This window comes from Geotrypetes seraphini, chromosome 10 (assembly GCF_902459505.1).
Source record: "Geotrypetes seraphini chromosome 10, aGeoSer1.1, whole genome shotgun sequence".
Lineage (NCBI taxonomy): Eukaryota > Metazoa > Chordata > Amphibia > Gymnophiona > Dermophiidae > Geotrypetes > Geotrypetes seraphini.
Window position 1 is genome coordinate 68,246,181 of NC_047093.1, and position 25,764 is coordinate 68,271,944.

The 25,764-nt window shown below is 46.7% G+C and overlaps 1 protein-coding gene and 1 long non-coding RNA gene across 2 annotated transcripts in view; one reads left to right on the forward strand and one right to left on the reverse strand.

Annotated features, from left to right (window-relative positions):
* The window catches only part of LOC117367710, a 47,957-nt gene extending 34,187 nt beyond the window's left edge, over positions 1-13,770 (reverse strand). The window contains exon 1 of the long non-coding RNA XR_004540826.1: positions 13,634-13,770. This is a non-coding gene — a long non-coding RNA (uncharacterized LOC117367710). The remainder of the gene's footprint in view (positions 1-13,633) is intronic.
* A 6,629-nt stretch (positions 13,771-20,399) lies between these two features.
* Positions 20,400-21,635, forward strand: LOC117368529 (glycosyltransferase family 92 protein F13G3.3-like). Its single transcript, XM_033962269.1, has one exon. The coding sequence runs from the start codon at positions 20,400-20,402 to the stop codon at positions 21,633-21,635; it is 1,236 nt and encodes a 411-aa protein (XP_033818160.1).
* The last annotated feature ends 4,129 nt before the right edge of the window (positions 21,636-25,764 follow it).

A 25,764-nucleotide genomic window follows, 5' to 3' on the forward strand; every position in this document is an offset into this window, starting at 1 on the left:
CAGGTAACTGAAAAAAAGGCTTACCAAGAGGTCTCGTAACTTTCTTAAAGACTGTAATGCGGAGAAAGCACAGTTACTTACCGTAACAGGTGTTATCCAGGGACAGCAGGCAGATATTCTTAACACATGGGTGACGTCGCCGACGGAGCCCTCGGTACGGACCTTTTTAACTAGAAGTTTCTAGTTGGCCGCACCGCGCGTGCGCGAGTGCCTTCCCGCCCGACGGAGGAGTGCGTGGTCCCCAGTTAGGATAAGCCAGCTAAGAAGCCAACCCGGGGAGGTGGGTGGGACGTAAGAATATCTGCCTGCTGTCCCTGGATAACACCTGTTACGGTAAGTAACTGTGCTTTATCCCAGGACAAGCAGGCAGCATATTCTTAACACATGGGTGACCTCCAAGCTAACAAAGAGGGAGGTGGGATGGTTGGCCATTAGGAAAATAAATTTTGTAACACAGATTGGCCGAAGTGTCCATCCCGTCTGGAGAACGCATCCAGACAGTAGTGAGTAGTGAACGTGTGAACTGAGGACCAAGTGGCCGCCTTGCAGATTTCCTCGATGGGCGTGGAGCGGAGGAAAGCCACAGAAGCAGCCATAGCTCGGACTCTGTGGGCCGTGACAGTTCCTTCCAGTGAGAGACCGGCCCGAGCGTAGCAGAAAGCAATACAGGCAGCAAGCCAATTTGAAAGTGTCCGTTTGGAGACAGGATGACCCAAACGGTTGGGGTCGAAAGACAAAAAGAGCTGAGGGGCAGTTCGGTGAGCTCTGGTACGATCAAGATAGTAAGCAAGGGCACGCTTACAATCCAGCGTGTGCAACGCCTGTTCCCCAGGATGCGAGTGAGGCTTAGGGAAGAAGACGGGCAGCACAATGGACTGGTTGAGGTGAAAAGCGGAGACCACCTTGGGAAGGAATTTAGGGTGGGTACGCAGAACAACCTTGTCATGGTGAAAAACAGTGAAAGGTGGGTCGGCAACCAGTGCATGCAGTTCGCTAACCCTCCTGGCAGAGGTGATGGCAATTAGGAAGAGCACCTTCCAGGTAAGAAGCCTGAGAGAAGTTGTGGCAAGAGGCTCAAACGGAGGTTTCATGAGAGCTGAGAGAACCACATTCAGGTCCCAGACGACAGGAGGAGGTTTGAGAGGCGGTTTGATGTTGAAGAGTCCTCTCATGAATCTGGAAACCAGAGGATGAGCCGTGAGGGGTTTTCCGAGAATAGGCTCATGAAACGCAGTGATGGCACTGAGGTGGACTCTGATGGAGGTAGTTTTGAGGCCAGCGTTGGACAGTGAGAGCAAATATTCCAAGACAGTTTCCACCGCTAAGGAGGTGGGTTCTTGATGATGCCGGAGACACCAGGAGGAAAATCTGGTCCACTTCTGATGGTAACATTGGAGAGTGGCCGGTTTCCTGGAAGCGTCCACAATGAGGCGGACCGGTTGAGATAGATTCTCCGGAGAGGTCAGCCCGAGAGAAACCAAGCTGTCAGGTGGAGCGAAGACAGATTGGGATGTAGCAGAGACTGATGCTGTTGCGTAAGTAGAGTAGGAAATACAGGAAGTAGAATGGGTTCCCTGGAGCTGAGCTGGAGCAGGAGTGAGAACCAGTGTTGGCGAGGCCACCGAGGTGCGATAAGAATCATGGTGGCGTGGTCTTTGCGGAGTTTGGACAAGGTCCGCAACATCAGAGGAAGTGGAGGGAAGGCATACAGGAACCGATCCCTCCAATCGAGCAGGAATGCATCCGGGGCCAGACGGTGAGGAGAGAAGAGTCTGGAGCAGAATTGGGGCAGCTGATGATTGTGAGGTGCTGCAAAGAGGTCCACCTGCGGAGTGCCCCATCGAGCAAAGATGGAGAGCAGAGTCGGAGGGTCCAACGTCCACTCGTGGGGTTGAAGGATGCGACTGAGATTGTCGGCCAGAGAGTTCTGTTCGCCCTGGATATAGACCGCCCTGAGAAAGAGATTGCGGTCCGTGGCCCAGGTCCAGATGCGCAGAGCCTCCAAACAAAGGGGGCGAGATCCGGTGCCGCCTTGTTTGTTTATGTAGTACATGGCGACTTGATTGTCTGTGCACAGGAGGAGGACTTGAGGGCAGAGAAGATGTTGGAAAGCCTTGAGGGCGTAGAACATTGCTCTGAGTTCCAGGAAATTTATGTGATGACGACGCTCCTGTGGGGTCCAAAGTCCCTGGGTGCGTAGATCTCCTAGGTGAGCTCCCCACGCGTAGGGGGACGCATCGGTGGTGATGATCATAGAGTGGGGGGGCAGATGAAAAAGTAGACCCCTGGAAAGATTTGAGGAGTTCAACCACCATTGGAGAGATTGCTGAAGAGATGATGTCACAGAGATGGGATGAGAAAGAAGATCTGTAGTCTGTGACCATTGGTTGGCGAGAGTCCACTGAGGCGTACGAAGGTGGAGACGTGCCAGAGGAAGGACATGCACCGTCGAGGCCATGTGACCCAGTAGGACCATCATCTGTCGGGCAGGGATGGAGGGGTGCATGAGTACCTGACGGCAGAGATGGAGCAGGGTCCGCTGGCGATCGGAGGGGAGAAAGGCCCTCATTAGCGTGGTGTCCAGAACTGCTCCAATGAATTGAAGTCGCTGGGTGGGAAGCAAGTGCGACTTGGGGTAGTTGATCTCGAACCCCAGGAGGTGGAGGAGAGAGATGGTGTGATGAGTGGCTTGTAGCACGAGTTGAGATGAAGGTGCTTTCACCAACCAATCGTCCAAGTAGGGGAACACCTGGAGGTTGTGAGACCTGAGGAAGGCCGCTACCACTATAAGGCACTTGGTGAAGACCCTGGGTGAGGAAGCTAGGCCGAACGGTAGCACCTTGTACTGATAGTGGTGTTGCAGTACCTGGAACCGGAGGTAGCGGCGAGAATTCTGATTGATGGAGATGTGAGTGTAGGCCTCTTTGAGGTCCAGGGAACATAGCCAGTCGTGTTGAGAAAGAAGAGGGTAAAGCGTGGCAAGGGAGAGCATTCTGAACTTCTCCTTGACTAGACACTTGTTGAGGTCCCTTAGATCGAGAATGGGACGGAGGTCTCCCGTCTTTTTGGGGACCAGGAAGTAGCGGGAGTAGAATCCCTGACCCCTTTGATCTGGAGGTACTTCTTCGATGGCATTGAGAAGGAGGAGGGATTGAACCTCCCTCAGGAGGAGGGGGGCTTGAGATGAGTGTGAAGCAGACTCTACGGGAAGGTTGTCCGGAGGTAGAGTCTGGAAGTTGAGAGAGTAGCCGTGGCGGATGATGTTGAGGACCCACTGGTCTGACGTGATGACTTCCCAACGGCTGGAGAAAATGGTGAGACGACCTCCGATGGGTTGTGGAAGAGGTAGCAAGGGTGGATGACTGGCTATGCCCTGGAGAGAAGAGTCAAAAGGGCTGAGATTGTTTAGCAGGCTGAGAAGGCTTAGAGGGTTGAGTGGCCTGAGATCGAGCCTGAGCATGATGTTGCTGTTGACGGGATCGCCGAGATTGCTGGGGAGGCGGGTTGAGTGGTCTGGCTGAGAACCTCCGTTGATAAGATGTTTGTGGCCGATAAGGTCGGGCAGGCGGTGCCTTCTTTTTCGGCTTGATCAGGGTGTCCCACCTGGTCTCATGGGCAGAGAGTTTCTGGGTGGTGGAATCCAGTGACTCTCCAAAAAGTTCATCCCCGAGACAGGGGGCGTTGGCCAGACGATCCTGGTGGTTGATGTCCAGGTCGGAGACTCTGAGCCAGGCCAAGCGACGCATGGCTACGGCCATGGCAGAGGCCCGAGAGGTGAGCTCGAAGGAGTCGTATATCGAGCGGACCATATACTTGCGCATTTGGAGAAGGCCAGAGATGTGCTGTTGGAATAGCGGGACCTTGCGCTCAGGAAGGTACTTTTGGAGGGCAGACAGTTGTTGTACCAAATGTTTGAGATAGAAGGAAAAATGGAAGGAATAGTTGTTTGCCCTGTTTGCAAGCATGGCATTCTGGTAAAGCCTCTTGCCAAACTTGTCCATGGTTTTACCTTCTCTGCCAGGAGGGGTAGAGGCATAGACACTGGAGCCCTGAGTCTTTTTTAAGGTGGATTCCACCAGAAGGGACTCATGGGGCAATTGAGATTTGTCGAATCCAGGAATGGGAATGACACGGTAAAGGTTGTCCAGTTTACGGGGGGCTCCCGGTACCGTGAGGGGATTTTCTAAGTTTTTGTAGAAAGTTTCCCGTAGAATGTCATGCACGGGAAGCTTGAGGAACTCCTTAGGAGGTTGCTCAAAGTCTAGAGCCTCTAGAAAGGCTTGAGACTTTTTTGAGTCCGATTCCAGGGGAAGGGACAGGGCAGCAGACATTTCTCTCAGAAATTTAGAAAATGAGGACTGCTCTGGTTTAGAGGTGGCATCGGGTGCCGATGGTTCCTCATCAGATGAGGAGGGATCCTCCTCGGTACCGAGAGGAGTTTCCTCCCATAAGTCAGGGTCCCTGACTTCTGGTGCATGTCGAGACACCGGGGTGGAGGGCGCGGTATGGCGAGTTTTGGACAAGGATTTTCCAGAGCGCACCGAAACGGTACCAGGGGAGGACGACCGGCGTCTATCTCGGTCCCGAGAAGAATGCCGTGCCGCCTGGTGCCGAGGAGGATCCAATGTGGCCTGAGAATGAACCACCGGATCGCCCTGAAGTTGTTGGGCCGAAAGGATCGGCATGGATGTGTTCACCGGTACCGAAGGGGTGGACACCGGAGGCTCGGTACGGGGCTCGGGCCGGTCTGGTACCGGAAGGAGCGGTGCCAGGATAGTGGGCAACAGTTGTTCAAGTTGTTTCTTCAACTGTTCTTGGAGTTGAGCCTTTAAGATGGCCGAGATACGGTCATCTAGAGGTGGCATCGGAACCGCTTTCTTTTTCTTCGGTTCCTTAGATGCCGCTCCACGCCCCGGCGATGAGGAGGCCGATGACGAGGCACTCACCGAGATCGGGGCGGAGCGTTTGCGGGACCGGTGCGATGCCGGTAGGGACGGTGTCGCCACCGTAGCTGGAGGGCGCTCGAGGGAAGAGGAAGGCTTCTTAGCCGGCTTACCTGGCGCCAGTGACGCCGATGCGGGGTCGGTCGGTGTCGAGGACGACGGTGCCGATTTTTGAGGTACCGCTGTTGAAGGTGAGGAGTCCATCGCCGACTCGGTGCCGAAGAGGAGAGTTTGCTGAATTCTTCGGTTTTTAAGGGTTCTTTTTTGAAGAGTAGCACAGCGGGTGCAGGAGTCCGCCCGATGCTCTGGACCCAGACACTGCAAGCACCAATTGTGTGGGTCAGTTATGGAGATCGGGCGTGCACACCGCTGGCACTTCTTAAAACCGACCTGCGGGGGCATGAAGGGGAAGATAGCCTCCGCAAAATCGAAGCCCGAGGCCTGTATACTGGCAACAGGCCCCGCCGGGGCAAAAACGAAAGAAAAAAGGGAAAAAGCAAAGTTTTTTTTTTTTTTTTTTTTGCAAATCATAGAAAAATAAACCCGAAGGTAAAGAAAGAAAAAATAAGGAAAAAAGCGCGAGCGGGAAGGCAAAAAAGTGGTTTCAACGGCCGTTGAAAAAACACACGCGTCTTCTTCGCTCCGCGGAAACGAAGAAACTGGGGACCACGCACTCCTCCGTCGGGCGGGAAGGCACTCGCGCACGCGCGGTGCGGCCAACTAGAAACTTCTAGTTAAAAAGGTCCGTACCGAGGGCTCCGTCGGCGACGTCACCCATGTGTTAAGAATATGCTGCCTGCTTGTCCTGGGATAAAGAGGGTTACCCACCAGCTGAAAAACCGATTGACGCGATGGCAGATACCGGGGAGCAAGAGTTTCCAGATGCTCAAAAGCTATATGATTCGGACACAGAAAATGAAGATGTAGGCTATGAACTACCAGAGGATAATACTTCAGATATTGAATTTTATGAAGCTGCCGCTGACGCCGAAGCAACAGACATGTTGGAAAAGCCAGGATCTTCCACGGTAAGAGAGAGAGACACACACACACACACACACACTTTTTATTACCAGGGGTCATTGAAGGGTTTATGAAGCTGAATGTGTTCGTGTGTTTTAAAAAGGAAAATTTATTTCTGTATGGTTATTTTTTATAGGAAAGTGGTGGATCTTCATGATCACAGAAGCCTGTGGACAAGGTGTACATACCGATGATAAATCTATCATGTTTGTGTTTTTTCTGCTCGTTTCAAAGAGAACCAGCGGTGAATGAACGTAAACCTGAAGATTCTTGTAATTATGGTCTGTGGACCGGCATAGGCCTTTCCAAAACACCAACAGAACTTAAATCAGTTATAAAGATAGCTGTATACTGCATTCTAAATAAATGTCTGCAAGGCGTGAAGAATGAATATTGTGGAGCCTGCTTAATACGTGCTGGGGGGCAAAAACACCATGATTGCTTGATATGGGGACAAAAGGAAATACGGGAGAAACTCAGAAAAACTTGTGACATGCTGTGCTTAGGACGTGTGGTAAATGTAGTCACTTTTGTAGGCTATAAAATGAAAATTCTGATGCTTTGTAATGAAAGCATTAATATAATCATTGATTTAATCAGAGATATTAAGACCTCTATAAACGGGCCACGACTACTCAATAGATTGGTCAATTTCATGAGAGATGGTGAATATGTAGAGATTGTAAATGATTTAATCCGTGACACCGATTATAAATCATTTTTCAAAAGAAATGCTTTTTTGTTCTCGGGATTGTGGGAAATACAGTGTGTAACAGCATGTTTGTTTGTATAAAAGTTTAAACATTTTATTGTTGTAAAATAAAGATTTTTTAAAAATTACAAAATGTGTGGTGTGTTTTAGAAATGGCTAGCCACATGTATTATCAGCCCAAACTAAAACAATAGAAGGTGTGACAGGTTATAAGGAACTAGGTTCTAGATACGTAGGGGTCATTTTGATATCTAAAATGACTAACCAAGACAAACAAGCTCTAGCAGAGGCCTTAGACATACAATAAAGCCTTTGTGATTGGATAACCTCTATAGTGGGTTGTAAGTGTATAAAAATAAGCTGTGAGAAGACCAGCAAGCGTTCTGGTTTTTGTGGATGTTACATCGGACCCCGGATACATCAACTGCTAACATGGTGAGTAGAAAAGGGGCTTTTATTTTTGGTTTTAGGGATATCATTTTATTCTTTCTCTGAATCTATCATTACATTTAAAAACAGGAACTGGGATCTAATGGTAGAAATAAACTATCTCTTACCAGAAAAAGACAACAGATATTAAACAGTAAGGGGTAAATTCTCTATACTACGTCTAACTTAGGCGTGCTCTAGACATCCAGAAAATGCAAGTGTCAATCAAACGGTACTTAGGCGTCTGGTAGACGTCTGTACAGACGCTGAGCGCAGGATAGATGCGGCTTACTGAAACGTCATCTAGACGTCCAAATGGCCGTGCTTAGACGCCAGATAGACGTCTGTATGATGTTGTTTTTTTTTAATTATACTGATTTTTTATACTCTTTACTGATTTATTATCAGTCATTCAGCATTGTAAGCTTTCACATAATTAACCCAAAGTATAGAATGATGAAAAGGATAATCAAAACACAGTATACCATTTTGTAAACTATATATTTTCTGTAATATATTAGTTTTAGTGGGAGTTGATCTGGGAATATCAGTGAGGTATTGAATGACAGACAGAGAACACTGCTGTGTTGTATCAGAATTATAGAATTTACCGTTAATACAACGTAAAAAAATATGTTATGTTTGAAAGGAGAACTAGAAGATGAAACGTACCGAGTGGGTGTTGAACTTACATTATCAGTACGGAAGGTGGGAAACTGTAGATGTATGCTACACAGAAAGCTGTACAGTAATGTCATACTCACCTCCTATTAGAAGTGGAAAGGATAGGACTTTGAACACCATATAGACTTCTGATAAACTTAGTTTAAGTTCCACAAAGACTGGCAGGAAAGGCACCCTAAGTCATCCAATAAGCTTTCTCTGGATTTCCCAGAGACATTATTTCAGAGAGGATAGTTTAGAAGTGATATCTTGCTCCTGGTCTTAAAACATTGCTACAATCAGCTCATTCTTCAGAACAAAGGTAAATCCCATAACTTACACTGGCCCAACTTAGAAACAGAATCAAAACACAGATCAGACCTGAATGTGGCTTCTAGTTCACAGGAAGAGGAAGTAGCCAGCAGCACAATGCTGACCTCATTGTGACATCATCAAGGTGCACATCCTATATAATAAAAAGCTAGCCGCACATGCGCAGTCCTATTTGCGTGTTCCGTGCGCTGTAGGTCTGTGGCCGCAGGAGTGCGCATGCGCGAGTCCCCAGCCTTACTTCTCTTTGACTACGGACCCACAAAGCCACCACCGCGGCTCCTCTCTCATCTTCCGACGCAACTGCAGCTCATGAGAGGAGCCGCGGGGGCGCCTTTGAAAACGGCTCCCTTCTCTGAGTGCCCACCCCCTCCTCCTTTTTTTGATATCCATTGAGCGGCTCCCCAGCCTTCTTCCACCACCTACCGAGCCCCCAGCCCTGTTTTCAGCTCCTCCTGCACGGGCCCAAACCAAAAAAGGAGGTGGGACTCTTCCCCACCCGAAACACTACGCCCGCTGCTCACAAAAACAAAACTCCCCCGACAGATATTCTCCGAGTGCCCACCCCCTCCTCCTTTTTTTGTGATCCATCCGTAACCTAGTAACCGACAATAACCGACGCAACCGTCTGAAAGTCCAATTACACATTAAGACAGGGGAAACTCAGAAGAAAGCAGGTACAATTGAAAACATCAAGCGCTACTGTCCGACGAAACGATATAGCACTGTGTGTATTAAAGCCTGAAACGAGATACGGTGATGTTTAATTAAAGATAGTATAATTAGCAGCTTTTTTGAAGGCCCTGGGGACTCAGTGTTCCCAAGAAGTTACATTACTTACTTCTACGTTTCAAGTTGTTTTTTTTTTCCTCTTTCTTTATGCCACTTTGCTCTCTCTCTTTATTCTCACCTGTCAGCCCCCAGCTGCCTGAAATATCTTCGCCAGATGCTGCTGGGAGTTATTTATTTGCTCTTCTGCCTTCTCTGGAGCACCACCTGGATGGCTGGTGAGCGAGGCTTTGTCCAACCATCTCTTGAGATTAGACGCTTAAATGCTATTTTGTCTGCGACATGAAATCAGACGAGAAGGCCCCCAGTTCCCTCCCAACCTTATCTAATATAATAAAATGGTAAGCCGCGCATGCGCACTTCCTATGCATGTGTCCGTTTTCCGTGAGCTGTAGCTAGGAAGTGCGCATGCGCGGCTTACGGTCTGGCCTTCCCTGCTCTCCACCTGCGGAGTGGCGGCTGCCAGCCGCTAGCACCCCCTGCCCTCTCCGTCGCCTGGCTCCCTTGCTGGGGTTTTTCGTGGTGGCGGCTCCTCTTGCATCCGGCCCTGTGTACTTACCCGCCAAACAATTTCTGCCGTTGCCGAAATTTGACCCACCGTTCCTTCCCTTACTCCATCAGGTACAGTTCAGCTCCGCCTATGTTAAAAGGAGCTGCTTTGAAATTGGAGTCCTGCCGCCACCGTAACACGTTCCCTCTGCCGCGGTCCCATATGTCAGAGAAGGGATGAGACCAAGGCAGAGGGGAAAGTGCTACAGCAATGGCAGGCCTCCGATTTCAATGCGGCTCCTTTTAACTTTGGTGGAGCTGCACTGCACCTGATGGAGGGAGGGAAGGAAAAGTGGTTGTGCGCTGTTGAGCCCCTCTTTGCCCTCAGACCCTCTCCTAACTCACTATCTGCGCATTGTGGATGCTCCCTCATCTCAGACCACTGGGGGGAGGTGCCTGTCTTCAGCTGCCGGGATGGAGGGAGGGAAGAAGAAAGAAGGGGCCCTGGCAAGCAAGTTATCAAAAGCCAACCATAGCCTGGGACCCCTACATGATATGAATAATGACCAGACAACAAAAGGTAAGAAAAATAATTTTATTTTCTGTTTTGTGATTACAATATGTCAGATTTGAAATGTGTCTTGAGGGGGAGGGGCTGCCACTTCGAAGGGCTTTGGTGGGGGAGCCAGCCAGACCGCGAGTGTGGGGCCGTTGTAAACGCGGATTGGTCAAGGAGCCGCTCGCAAACAGCTTTGCTCTGGGGGGAAGACAGAAGGGGCCATGGAGAGACAGGGAGAGGGTTAGGGGGGAGGGGTGTGCTGGGGGGAGACAGAAGGGGCCATGGAGAGATAGGAAAAGGGGGCTGCTTTGGGGGGAGGGGTGCTGGGGACAGACAGCTTTGCTCTGGGGGGGAAGACAGAAGAGGGCCATGGAGAGACATTTGGGGGGAGGTGGGTGCTGGGGGCAGACAGCTTTGCTCGGGGGGGAGGGGGAGACAGAAGGATACAGACAGTGGCCAAGGAGAGAGAGATAAAGAAACACAGACAGACAGACACATCTATTCTAGCACCCGTTAATGTAACAGGCTTAAAGACTAGTAAGAACATAAGAAGTTGCCTCCGCTGAGGCAAACCAGAGGTCCATCTCGCCCAGCGGTCCGATCCTGCGGCGGCCCATCAGGCCCATTGCCTGAGCAGTGGTCCCAGACTATCCCTATAACCTACCTCTACTCCAATCTGTACCCCTCAATTCCTTTCTCCTCTAGGAACCTATCCAAACCTTCTTTGCACCTGGAAGGTAGATATGCCACAAGTAAAAGACAAGCCAGGAGTTGAACTCACAACCTCCGGATGATCGATACAGCGCTTTTACTCACTGAGCTACAGCACCTTTTACGCCAGTGTCTCTGGCTCCCCTGTCATAGCATACCTTAGTGATGTGCTAAGGTATAATCTACTTAGCTATCATCTCACAATCAGTTGAGGCAAAAGACTGGTAGCTCAATGGTGTAAAGCACTGCTGTCACGGATGCAAAACCCATATTCTTAAGTATGGTTCAATAAATGTAATACAGAGTCAAATTATGCTGTTTATTTTATCAAACCCAAGCTCAACTTTGTAATGTATTGTGTATAGTATTGCTAATGTGTTTGAGATGAAAATAAGATGTGATAGGTCTATATCCTATATAATAAAACCCTAGCCGCGCATGCGCACTTACCTGCGTGCCTCTGTGATCAGTAGGTCTGTGACCAGCAGGAGTGCAGATGCGGCATCCAGACAACTCGCAGACACACAGCACAGCCGGCGACTCCCCCCTCCCGCCCTCACTCACCACCAAAACCACCACCGCCAAAGCCTCCTCCTTCTGCCCAGCCGGGAGGAGGGCTCCGAGCCACTGAAGACTGTCCTTTCCCTCATCCTCCCATCTGTCTCTCTCTCCTCACCTACTACCTCAGTGTAGCTCTTGCAGCTCCTCCTCGTCCTCCTCCAGCCAGGCCACAGCCAACTGCCGCCGTGGCTTGCCACAGCCAGCAGGCAATACGGTCTGCAGCCACCCACAGCTGCGGCGGCCAACATCCACCTCCAGGGATTCTTTCCGAGGCTGTCTGCACCGACACCGGCTGCCTCAACCCACCTCAAGTCACCCTGGACCTGGTCCGCTCCTGGCATTGCTGGCACTGCCGCCATCCATGCTGTGCGGGAAGGTGGGCTCCATGAGAATAACAACTAGAATGAACAGAAGCAAAAGTAAAACAATTCTCAGCAGCCTGTTCTCTGTCATCCTAGACACCCCCTGCAACACCCCAACACACACTTCTGCAGCATAAAACCCTAATGTTATAATCAAGGTGCTTCTGGAAGGTAGATATGCCACAAGTAAAATACAAGCCGGGAGTTGAACTCACAATCTCCAGATGATTGGTACAGCGCTTTTATTCACTGAGCTACTGAGCCCTAACCATGAAAAACAGCAAAGTCCACTATATATATATTCATACAGACATACACACCATTTTGAGTGCTAATAGGAAGCTGTGAAAAAGAGGTATGCTGATGGTGGGAGTTGAACCAGTGACCTGGAGAGGTTGGATCAGGCGCATTAACCTGGTGAGCTAGAAATGCTTTCTTTGAGCTGAGTGTGACATGATAGCTAATGAGATGATACATAGGCAGATCAGTCATCAATGATATGAAAGGGCAGTGAGATGCAACAAGTACACTGGGCCCCCTGCCCCGCCCCACCCCTCCATGCGCCCAGGCGGAAACAGGAAGCTGCGTCAGAGGGAAGCTTTGGGAAAGCAGCACCGCTTGCACAATTACAGTTCCCGTTGCCTTTCTTACCCATGTTGCTTGCTTGTCTTACTTTCTGTCAATGGAGGGGGGGGGGGGCGCATTGCCGATTGGGGTGGGGCCCACATTGCCGATCGATGCTGGAGGGGCCCATCGCCGTTTGGAAAAAACAATGTTGATGCCCTCCTTCATCGGGCCCCTCTGACCATTTCAGGCCCTAGGCACGTGCCTACTTGGCCTATTGGTTAATCCTGCCCTGGACAGAACATTGCTTCTATCTGCACAATTTTGTTCCCATCCTGGAATGTCACTGACTCCTCCTATACTTAAAAGGTATATATTTTGGTTACATAATGAGTACTGACATAACTACAAAAAATAAAAAATAAATCCAATGCAGATCATTAGAAATTCTCAGTCCAGTCCTTGGGACATACCTGGCCAATCAGATTTCAGGATATCCACAATAAATATGCAAGAGATAGATTTGCAACCTCTGAGGTAATGCTTGCAAACTTCTCTCATGCATAATCCAGTGTGGAAATCCTGAAAACTTGACAAGCTAGGTGTGACCTGAGTACTGGGTTGAGAACACTTGAGATATTTGGATGGATAGATATTCTTTCTTTGAATGTGTGGGGTCATTATAATATTAGAGTACTAGTCTTTAGGCCCGTTACATTAACGGGTGCTAGAATAGATGTGTGTCTTTGTGTTTCTTTTTTTCATTTTCTCTCCTTGGCTGCTTTCTGTCTGTCTTTCTTTCTTTCTGTCTCTCTTCCTCCTGCTGTCTCTCTTTCTTTCTGTGTCTCTTTCCTTGACTGTCCAGCCCTTCTCCCTTCATTTTACCTCCCCCTTGCCCAGCAGCACCTGTTCCCCTCTTTCCCTGTCCAGCAGTAGGGCTCCCTTCTTGTTACCCCCCTCAGCCTGTTACATTAATGGGTGCTAGAGTAATGTCTGTCTGTCTGGTTTTTTTTTTGTTTTTTTTCTCCTTCTCCTTGGACGCTGTCTGTAATTCTTTCGGTCTTTCTCCCTGGCCCCCTGTCTGTCTATCTTTATTTCTAACTCTATCCTCTTCCCTCACATGTGCCTTTTTTTCTTTCTCTTCCCCACTTCCTTCCAAGTCTGCTCCTCCTATCCCTCAGATTTCCATTCAGCAGCTGTCCCTTCTCTCCCCCACACTTCCATTCATTGTCTGTCTCCCTCTCTCTACCCTTTCTATCTACTGTTCACCCTCTGTCTTGCCCCTTCCATTCACTGCCCTCTCTTCTCTTTCCATCCAGTGTCTGCCCTCTCTCTGTTTCATATGGCATCTCCTCCTTCCTTTTCCCTTGGTCTGGCATACTTTCCTCCTTCCTTCCATCTCTTCTTCCCTCCAAGCCATTCTCTCCCCCTCTGTTCCCTTAGAAGAGTAATAAATCTTGTTTCATTGTGCTCTGGCTTGCCTCAGACCTACAATTACCTCAAGGTGACATCACACGCTGCCGGTTACTTCAACACCGATAGTGCAAGGTACTTGCTTGGATTAGTAATTCCTCCTAGTTCTCTCTCTCTCTGAACTCATACCCTTGGACACTTCAGCATTCTCTTCACATATCTGCAAGCCATGGCTTTAGCCCTTTCTCTCTGGCGGGTCCTGTGTTCATGAAAACAGGAAGTAGGCAGGACCCGCCAGAGAGGAAGGGCTGAAGCCGGCAACAGCAGCGAATTTTAAACACTGCTGCTGCCCGAAGAAGCCAGGCCTTAACCGCAGCCGCCAATGCTGGTGGGGGTGGAGGGTTTTCAAATGTTCAGCGGTGGCGGTGCTGGGGGGGTTGAAAAGCCGTCGGTCGTGAAGTATGTCGCCTGCATACTTTATGGCCGACGGCTTTTCACAACTTTAAAAACTTAGCAGCGTAGTCTTTTGCTGCCCTATCCCCTTCCTGCGTTCTGTCCATCTCCCAGCGGCTCCTCTCACGACCGCCGCCTGCGTCGGAAGCCTTCTCCGACGCAGGTGTGGCTCACCCTTACCGCGCTATCTGCCTGCCCTGGAAGTGTTATTTTTGGTTGTTTCGTCGCCGACTCGGGCTCGGGGCCTTGCGCTGTTGGAGGAGCAGAGCGGGCTTCTGGAGGCGATCGGCGGCTTGCTGTGGTCGGGAAGACTGACTGCGAGGTCCTCAGTACGCGACTGGAGGTGCACTGGTGCGAGGTGGAGAGCAGGTGGTGACATAAAATGCACGCATGCGCACTCGTGTTTCCGCAACGGATCAGGGAACACGACTTTTGAGTGCGCATGCGCGGCCTAGCATTTTATTATATTAGATAGCTTAGTAATGATGGTAGTAAAAGACCAGCTGTCCCATCCAGTTCTGCCCAGTTAGTTCTGATCACACTACCAAGGACAGTGTGCCAGTAGACTAAGAATTCTTTCAAAATAAGTTTTTGAGGAGATTTAAGCCTAGATTTACTAATGTGTGCTATTGCACTAAATCCTTTTAACATATTTTATTTTACCACAGATCCTATATTATGTGATGGGATCTATTTACTAATGGTCCACGTGCATTAGCACATAATCGTAACTCTTGCCCTTAACCTCTCACATTATTACATCCTTTGAACATCATAAACGCTGGAGGTATTCACAGATTTACTTGAAAGGCTTAAGAGTGACAACTTTGTGGAAAACTTAGCAAGCCATTTCTTTCATATTTTCAGTACAAAAGGCTCATGTTTGTCCCTTTTTTGTCCTGCTAAGGTGATGTGGAAAATAAACTTTAGAAATATATACAGATACATTTGCTCAGTAACTAAGGGCTAGATTCACTAAAGTCAGCGATTGACGCTAAACCTGTTTTCAAAGGTTTAGCGACGATTGCTGCTACCCACCCAGTTCACTAAATGGCTCACCGCGTGTTGTCCAACCCATACAAATTAGTAAAACCCCATGCAAAATAGCCAAGTGATTGATTCACTAACATTTGTTTGGATATTTTGAATTGGGTTTTACTATCCTAATACCTGACTGCTGCAGACCTGTCAGTAACTGTGTTACCATAGTATAGAACAAATATGGTATACCATATGGGGAACTACAAGTACAAGGGGGCACTCAGAGAAATTGAAAGGGGATAGGTTTAGAACAAACGCCAGGAAGTTCTTTTTCACACAGAGGGTGGTGGATACATGGAACGCGCTACCAGAAGAAGTGATAAGCAGGAGCACGCTACAGGGCTTCAAAGAAGGTTTGGATAGGTACCTAGAGGACAAAGGGATTGAGGGGTACAGATAGGAGTAGAGGTAGGTTATAAGGATAGGATTAGAGGAAAGTTACAAAATTAGTCTGGGACCACTGTTCAGGCGATAGGCCTGATGGGCCGCCGCGTGAGCGGACCGCTGGGCAAGATGGACCTCTGGTCTGTCCCAGCGGAAGCACCTTCTTAAGTTCTTACCATGGATGTTCCCAAAAACTTAGAAAAATGTATAAAATTCCTAAGTCTGTTGTAAGGGAGAACACCCTCCAGAGTTTCAAGACTAAGCTGGACAAGTTGCTGCTAAACTGGGACGTACACAGGTGAGGCTGGACTCTTTTAGAACACTGGTCATTGACCTGGGGGCCGCTGCGTGAGCGGACTGCCGGGCAGGATTAACCACTGGTCTGACCCAGCAGTGGCAATTCTTATGTTCCAACACAGGCTTAGAGAATGACACGGTGGCAGCTAGCCCCGTTTAGCCGCGGTATCCCGCCAAAACGTTGACCAAATAATTTTCACCGCAAGTTCGGGGACAAGGCCATTTACCGCCCCGTGGAGCGGTGAATGGTAGCATGGGGTGGTGAACAATCTTGAACGCGCGGTGACCGAGCGTTCGAACTGGCAGCCCACTCTCTCCCGCCGGACGTCCATGTATCTTCCTCCCTCCTTTTCCCTTACCTTTTCTTCTTAAAATGGCGATTTCTATAAGGCTACGAGCTGTATTACAGCCGGAGCCTTGAAGTCGCGTTGCATTGCCTGCTGGTAAAAGTCTCCTCTGTCGCAACTTCCTGTTTCCGGTTGCATCGGAGGAGACTTCTAGCAGGCAACCCGACGCGACTTCAAGGCTCTGGCTGTAATACAGCTCGTAGCCTTATAGAAATCGCCATTTTAAGAAGAAAAGGTAAGGGAAAAGGAGGGAAATGCACGGCAGGCCGGCGGGAGGGAGCTGCTGGACCGCGTGAAGGGTGTTGGGGGTGGGGGGATGGAGAGGAGAAGACGCTAAAGACGGGAACAGGGCTGGAACGGTGAAAGAGACAGCGGGGCGGTGAAGGGAAGGAAGAGACGGGGATGGGGCAGTGAAAGGGACAGCGGGGACGGGGCGGTGCAGAGGATGGTGGTCCAGGGACGGGGCAGTGACGAGGATAGAATATTTCACCGTGTCATTCTCTACACAGGCTAACTTAGATATTTCTATCCTTGATATTATCTGTTCCCATGAGAATCAGTATAAGGAGCTGTGTTCTTTTTTCTAAACAACCAGTTTACTTCAGGTGAGGGAAAGGCGTATCATAACTAAGGGTGATCAGATCATAGGACCTCCTATAATCTTTATATTATTTCAGGTCCACACCCTGATACCAAATTTTAATCACCTACACCTGTCCCACCTCACCTATTTTGTGTGAAAATTTCAAGACTGTGTATGCAGATGTGTAACAAAAGATATGAAAAGACCAAGAATAATCACAAAAATAAATTCAAACCATTTGTGAAGAGGAAAAGCAACACTTATCTTACATGGTATAACCCACAAGCCAGTGCTGGTTAAAGATGTACAACTCCCACGGGCGTTTAAATCTGTGCAAATCAGATCTTCCTCAGGGGATAGTGACCAGCGTTGCCCCTCATGAACTTCACAACTCAAAGCATTTCCATTGCAATGTACCGGCACAAAAGCTGCGCAGTGTTATTGCTTCAAAAAACTCTGAATGTAAAGAGGTCATCTCTCATTTTGGAAGTAACCATCACAAGTATGTGATTTTGCTTTGGCCAATCAGGGACTTCCTTAGGTACCTACCTAAGGAAGTCACTGATTGGCTCAGGTGCCTCGGGCTCCTCCCAAGGAAGGAGCCTAAGGCACCTGAGCCAATCAGGGCCCTAGACCCCTCTCCGTGCATCACATGATACACTGGGGTGGGGCCTAAAGCCTGCAGTGTGCTGGAGGATCCAGAGGAGCAGAAGGCACCCCTCCTGCTCCCAATGTAAAGGTACAGGAGGGGGGAGGCTGATGGCGGGAGGGAGTGAGAATCCATCCTGCTGGAGTTTTTTGGGGGTGGGGGAGGTATTTGCTGGCAGGAGGGAGTGGGCATCTCCTGCCATTTGTTTTGGGGAGGTTTCCTTCGGGGAGCCAGGCCCAATGGCAGAAGGGAGTGGGCACCTCTCCTGCCATTTTTTTGATCAGGGAGGGAGGGGGCGCTTTGTCAGAAGGGAGGGTTTTTTTTTTTTCTTCTTTTTTTTAAATTGGCCAAATATTTTACATGTGTAATACATGCAAAATATCTGTGCCATTCTAAAAAAAATGAAAAGAAAAACTGGCAGAAGCCCTGACAGCAGTGACAGGAGGCTGCTTCTCCTGTCACTACTATCAGGGCTCTGCCCCAATCAATCGCTGTTTCAAAGTCGGCCAGAGAATTGGCCAACAGCAATTGAATCGCTATCTTTAGTGAATCTGGGCCTAAGTGCGGTTAGACCTGTAACGAAATACGGAGTGTACAGATAAGGGAGGGAGAGGGCGCTTTGTCAGAAGGGAGGGAGTTTTTTTTTTCTTCTTTTTTTTAAATTGGCCAAATATTTTACATGTGTAATACATGCAAAATATCTGTGCCATTCTAAAAAAAATGAAAAGAAAAACTGGCAGAAGCCCTGACAGCAGTGACAGGAGGCTGCTTCTCCTGTCACTACTATCAGGGCTCTGCCCCAATCAATCGCTGTTTCAAAGTCGGCCAGAGAATTGGCCAACAGCAATTGAATCGCTATCTTTAGTGAATCTGGGCCTAAGTGCGGTTAGACCTGTAACGAAATACGGAGTGTACAGTCAGCCTATCTCTAGCAGATGGCACCCGCGATGCTTCAAAATACTGGCTAAAATGAGAGCTTGGAACTGCTTTTTTTGTATTAACAAATAAGATTTGAAGACTAAAAGATGAGATCTGGACTATACTGATCATAAGAATCAACTTCATAAATCGATGAAATTTTAATTCGTGATGAGTGGAGTGGTCACTAGCTGCTGATGGTGACATAAGACAGAAGTTCTAATGTTGTCTACCTATATCTTCATATCTTAATTTTTATTGTTTTTGTTTAAATCTCTGCAGCTGTCAAAGGGCTAGGGGTCTGGACCTGAGCATACTTCTATACTTGTTGAGACTATATTTTTGTTTCTACACTTCTTTCATTGTTGGAAGTGTTTTGATTTTATTTTAGTTTTAGCAAATGCTGCAACCATTTAGAGAGCAATTCTATAACGGGATTACAGGCCTATAATGGATCTCCTGGCTGCCTATCCTAAAAAGAAAAGGATGTGCGTTTTTTTTCTTTATAGCATATTGGCATATCATGATATTGGCATGATATTTAGCATATCATCTATCATATCAAATGCTCACTTAGAATTAAGGCATGATGACTTATCAGCCCAAGAACTGGTATAAACAATCCTACCTAAATTGCACCTTTAAAAAATGGTGTGGATTAGACTGGTACTTAGTGTGATTCTATAAAAAGTTCCTACTCTATAGAACCGGGCTTAGCGACAGTGTGCAGCATAAAACATTTAAGATCACCCATTTACGCTAAGGAAAACCAGGCCTAAATGTCTGCACCTAAGCTGTGTGTGGATCGGGCACTATCCATTATAATAAAACCCTTAGCATGCATGCGCACTTCAAACTCTGTGCATCCGTGCCTCCGTGGAGGCATGCCGCGCATGCGCAGTGCCTGCCTCAGCTGATTTCCTGCCTTGATCTCCGATGCTGGCTGACTTCCTGCCTTCTGGCTACACAGCCACTGCCGAGACCCCTCTTCTTCTCACCCCTGGACCAGCAGCGTCAGCAGCCGCGGTTTCATCAAGAAGCTGCGGGGCATTTGCTAGGCCAGCCCACTTCGATAATGCAAGGCGGGCTGGCCTAGCAAAAGCCCCGAGGCTGCCCGGGCTAGCAGATGCTGGACAGGGGAAGCAGGGAAGGGGTGCTGCTGGACAGGGGGGAGGTAAAAGGAAGGGAGAAGAGCTACTGTTGGACAGAGGGAGCAGGAAAGAAAGAAAGGCCTCAGCGCCCCATTGTGCTAAAAGTTTACACATCTATTCTAGCACCTGTTAATGTAACGGGCTTAAACACTAGTATTATATAAAAGTGCACCTAACTTTTCTCATCATCTACCTATGCTCCTCCTCTGCCCATGCCCCCTTTTGAGATTCACACACCAGAAGTGACATGCATCACTTTATCCTCCACGATGTGCACCTAACTTCTAATTAGTGTCAAGTAGGTGCTGATTGGTCTTTTTAAACAATTAACTGGACATGCAACTTATAGCGCTATATACAGAATTTTGAGAAAGTGCATAACTTTGCACTTCAAATGAACTGTCACTGCACTTAACTGCCATTTTATACTATGGTGTGTAGCGGGAATATTAGAAATGGCAAAGAGGTGGGACTTGATTTTCCACCTTTCTGTAGTTACACTCAGTGCAGGTTACATATTTTATACTGGTATTTCAAAGCACCTCCACCCATAACATTCTGATCATTTGCAAGCACATGTATTGCAATGCACAGGTATTGTCATGTTATTGTCATGCTGAAGAATTCTCAGATAATTGTGATGCTAAAAGTCCATTCACTCTTGACAGTTTATTTTCTGTCACTGTATGTAAATAAAATAGTGGTTTTCTGTTCAATAAAGTTTATACAGAAATATACCATTAACAAGTGTTAACAGAAGTGGAGTTATCATAAATTTGAAATTACTGCTAGTCATCAAGTCTTGAACTATGGTTACTGTCCCTATATGAATCTTTCATATGTATTCATAATTCAGCCATCTTAATAAGTTTTATCAGGTTGTTCAAAAACCACCTTTTTCACTGGTTGTCTTATGTTTACAGGATTAATCATTTAGAAGATTAAAGACATATGCTGTTAAAAGTTTTTGGAAGTTCAAAATGCTTTGCTGGAAGAAGAAAGCAGATCTTTTTACAATTTTCACACTCATGTGTATATCAATAGTGGTCTTTACCTGCTTCTATTGGTCACAACAGCTGATTTTCCCAACACCACTAGAGAGTAACTTGATTTGTAAGGGCCGGTTTGCCCAGAACACAATCACACCATTAACTGACAATAAAACTTTTATAATGGCAGCATATTTTGATAACAGAGAGAACATCACTCGTGTACTCTCGATTGTTCGGAGAGCGGAAGTAAAGAGCTTGCACTGCCGGTTTTGTTGCAGCCTTGATGTAAACGTATCGATAACTGTGGCAAAAGTAAATATCGGTTGGCACCAAAAGTTCCCATATTCTGTGGCAAATGTTCTTTGCGTGGAACCAGTAAACTGTGATCCAAAATATGTGTCAATTCATTGGTCCCCAGAAGGAGATATTGACCAGTTACCCACCTTTGAAATAAGAAACCGTGCCTCTAAGACTTTCTTAACTGAATTCACTGTCTGTATTTCTACCATGTTTGGAAATTACAACAATGTCTTACAATTTATACAGACCCTAGAGATGTATAAGTTACTCGGAGCACAGAAAGTGATGATCTATAAAACCAGTTGCAGCCAAATGATGGAAAAAGTTTTGCAGTATTATGTTACTGAAGGTACTGTAGAAGTATTACTCTGGCCAATCAATGAATACCTCAGGATTTCTCCAAACTGGCGTTATGCGAATGATGGGAAAGATATTGGCTACTATGCACAGCTTGCTACACTAAATGACTGCATTTACAGAAATATGCATACAAACAAGTTCGTTATACTAATTGACATAGATGAAACAATTTTGCCACAGAAACACCAGAACTGGAAAGAGATGATGGATGAGCTTCAGAAAGAGCATCCAGATGTTGGTATGTTCCTCTTTCAAAGATTTCTCTTCCCAACCAACACACGGAATACAATTGATGCATTCAACTTTTCATCTTGGACTTCTGTCCCAGGAGTTAATCTACTGCAGCATACCTATAGAGAAGCACTGGTCCAATCTAATGGCAAATTGATAGTTGAGCCACGCAAAGTAATTCATACCTCTGTCCACAAAATAATAAAAGGCCTAGGAAGAACCCAAACTGTGTCTCTGGAAATGGCATTTATTGAGCACTGCCGAATGGTACCTCGCTCAAAGCTACCAAAAGATCTCATTAGAGATAGCACACTGTGGCAATATAATTCTTCATTAATTAGAAATGTCAATCACATTATTCAAAATCTAACAGGCAACTGAAAACTAAATGTAAATTCTGAAATGGGACACATACAGACTTCCTTTGCTTTTGGTGGGTTTTTCACAACTAATGTAACAATGGCATGAATTAAGGCATATCACAGCAATGTGCTCAAGTAGAGTGAACTTTGATTAGCTCAGTTGCCACCAGTGACATGGAGCTCTGTGTACTATGTGGTACAGCTATAACTCTAATTGTGGTTGCAGTACAGAAGTGGTGGCACATGCAGTGGCATAGTGAGGGCAGGAAGCACCCTCCTCTCTGCCCACCCCTCCTTCCATGTGCCCCCACATACTTATCCCCTCCTTACTCCCCAGTATCTCTTTAAATCTTCACCAGCGCAATCAGCTTCTCCAACCTGCTGCTCACGCTGGCACTGGCTTTTCCTCTGATGTCACTTCCTGGCCCCATGACCAGGAAGTGATTTCAAAGGGAGCAAGGCCAGTGTGAGCAGCAGGCTGGAGAAGTTGTATGTGCTGGTGAAGATTTAAAGATGTAGCAGGGGGGTTAGGGAGGGCATGAATATGGTGTGTGTGAGGGGGCAGAGAAGTGCTGGTGCTTCCACCAAGACAGCACCCAGGGCGGTCCACCCCTTTACTACACCACTGGGCAAATGGATACAGAAACTGAATTGATTGGGGAGGGGGGAGGGGGTTTGCCTGTTCTGAGACACATTCTAGGGCTGTGCATTATTGTGGTCATTTTCTTTTTTTTTTAAGCATGCACTAAATAAAGTATATTAACATGAATTGGTGCATGCTAAAACAAAATTAAAATGATATTCTTGCATGTAGCCTCTTCTATGTTATAACTTGTATCATTGAACACAGATCTCTATTTACAAGTGCTGTCAAACCTGACAACTGAACTCAATGGATTCATTATGGGTAAGTGGTGACAGTGCTTACAATTCTATAATATACTATGACAAAATTCCCAATTTGTCTCCTTCATATTTTTGCAACCCTATACTTGCTTATCTGATTTTACATACAATATGGGCTATCTCAAAGGCAGATGATTTTTTTAAGGCTCTTTTCCCACCTGCTTTTTCTCAAAATTCCAAAAAAATAATTTAATTTCAATAAGTACCAATATTTGAATTTAATAACCCCCCCTCAATATATTAACCAGAGCTCTGTGAAACCCCCTTACGTAGGCTAGGATAGTGGGCATGCTCGTGTAGTGACACGAATGGTGTTGAATTCTATTTAATCAATAAATAAATTATTACTGAACATTCATACAATGTTTGAATTCATGGACGTGAATTCCTTCAGCTGCATTTGCTTCTTTTTTTGATCAGAATTAGCATAGGAGAAACACGTCAGTTGTGCATTGAACCTAACCTGATGTGTTTGGAAGAGTTTTTAATCCCACTGTTGACCTTGGCATCTTGTCTTGAACTGAAAGGTAGTGTGTATATCGAGAGGCATAACTAGTAGAAGGAATAAGGTGTTGATGCCCCTGTACAGGTCGTTGGTGAGGCCCCACTTGGAGTATTGTGTTCAGTTTTGGAGACCGTATCTGCAAAGGACGTAAGAAGACTTGAAGTGGTCCAGAGGAGGGTGACAAAAATGATAGGAGGCTTGCGCCAGAAGACATATGAGGAGAGACTGGAAGCCCTGAATATGTATACCTTAGAGGAAAGGAGGGACAGGGGAGATATGATTCAGACGTTCAAATACTTGAAGGGTATTAACGTAGAACAAAATCTTTTCCAGAGAAAGGAAAATGGTAAAAACAGAGGACATAATTTGAGGTTGAGGGGTGGTAGATTCAAAAGCAATGTTAGGAAATTCTACTTTACGGAGAGGGTGGTGGATGCCTGGAATGCGCTCCCGAGAGAGGTGGTGGAGAGGAAAACGGTGACTGAGTTCAAAGAAGCGTGGGATGAACACAGAGGATCTAGAATCAGAAAATAATAGTAAATATTGAGCTAAGGCCAGTACTGGGCAGACTTGCACAGTCTGTGTCTGTATATGGCCGTTTGGGGGACTATGGGTTAGAGAGGGCTTCAATGGCTGGGAGGGTGTAGATGGGCTGGAGTAGGTTTTGACGGAGATTTCGGCAGTTGGAACCCAAGCACAGTACCGGGTAGAGCTTTGGATTCTTTCCCAGAAATAGCTAAGAAGATAAAATGTAAAATATTTAAATTGAATCAGGTTGGGCAGACTGGATGGACAATCCATTTGGGTCTTTATCTGCCGTCATCTTCTATGTTTCTATGTGTCTATGCAGGCAGGACTCTTTAACTATTAGGCAGATTCGGTAGTCACCTAGAACAGCAGGTTCTTGGGGCTGGCATAAAACAGCTACAATTAAAGCAAATAAAGTGGCCCTGATGGCCACTAGTGTTCAAAGAACCAGCAATTGGATATAGTAGGGTGACCAATTGTCGTCCGTGAATTTAAGGGAGATTGTCACGACAGTTTTTTTAACGGTGCAGCATCACTCCAGGAAATGGTCATCATATGGAGAATATTAAACAAATCAATTAATTTCCATTGTATATAATATACAAATTTGTAAATGTTTGTTTCTTAGTCCTAATCTATATGTATTTGTTTGCTGATGATGCTGAACTAAGCTGGGAGGATCCAAAAAAAATGAGTTCATTAGCTCTCTAATAAGGGAGTTCCTGGGAAATAAGGGAGAGTTGGTCACCCTAGTATGTAGTGTGGCCCATAGAGAGGATAAACACTTTCCAAATACCAGAAGATTCAATGAACAAAACCTATTTCCTTTAAGTTGTAACCCCATAAGAAAAATACAAAAATTGGAGGAAAAACCTCTGAATTCAAACTTTCTTTCAATTAGAGTGTCTAATACCATCAAAGGTTAATAAAAACACACTTTAATTATTTTGAATATTTATGTTAAAAATTTTATATTTGCTCTTGCTGAAGTTCTCCACAACGTAGATTGTTCTGAACACACTTACTTTCCTTTAACTGCCCACCAGTCTCAAAGATCACTTTATAATATAATATAATGCTAAATTTCCCAAATAGCTATCCACATTTCAGTTACAGGTTAAATCTTCACTATCCACTTCCCGACTGCCAAAACAAGGACTTCCTATCTACTGCAATAGGGGAAATTCTCCACTGTTACAATGGCTTTCAAAAAGGTTGTGGAGGGAATAAAAACACTCATTTAAAAACTACATCTCAGAAAGCTCCTCTGCTTTTCTTATTTGGCAAAACATTTAAAAAATGCTGTTCAATCATGACATTTAAACCAAATGGTTCAACAGTATCAAAACAGAAAATTCATTTCTGTTCTTTTTGATGAAAACTTTGCTGTATTCAGAACATTGCAGATGCGCAAAAATAATGCAGCATATAGAGAGACAAAGCTACGATTCCTATCCACACAGTGGAAAACCAAAGGGTCCAGTTTTATTTATTTATTTTGCAGGTTCTTCTGTCAGAGTTCAAGCTTGATCACTCATCAACTGACATGTAGGGTTAGAGAAGAGTTACATTCTACTGAAAACCTGATTATATTAAAACATTTTTAATTCCTGGAAAATGTCACTTCGGTATAAGACTACCCTCTAGAACAGGGGTGCCCAAAAGGGCAATCGCAATCAACCAGTAACATCACGCGCTCCACGATAGACTTGCGTTGCCTTTGCATTCTCCCTGTTCCCCAACACAACAGGCCAGCAGCGACTGGAGAGGTGCCGGGCACACCAGCCGTTCCCTCTGATGTCAATTCTGATGTCAGAGAGGAAGTTACGGGCCAGCCAATCGCTGCCTAGCTGGCACGGAACTTCCTCTCCAACATCAGAATTGACGTCGGGGGGGGGGGGGGGGAAGACTGGTGGGCCCGGCACTTCTGCAGTCGCTGCTGGCCTGCTGCAGCAACGAGGATTGGGGGCCTGCTCCCAGATGTTGGCGGTGGTTTGGGGGCCTGTTCCCAGGTGACGGCCCCAGTGGTGGCTTGGGGAGAAAGAAAGGACAGAGAGAAAGAAAGGGGAGACAGAAAGACAGACAGGGAGACAGAAAGAAAGGGGGGCAGAGAGACAGAAAGAAAGAAAGGGGGGCAGAGAGACAGACAGAGAGAAAGAGAGAAAGAAAGAAAGGGGGCAGGGAGACAGAAAGACAGAAAGAAAGGGGT

Coding starts and splice junctions, on each gene's coding strand:
- LOC117368529 (XM_033962269.1), top strand. CDS start 20,400: ATGTGTATATCAATAGTGGTCTTTACCTGCTTCTATTGGTCACAACAG.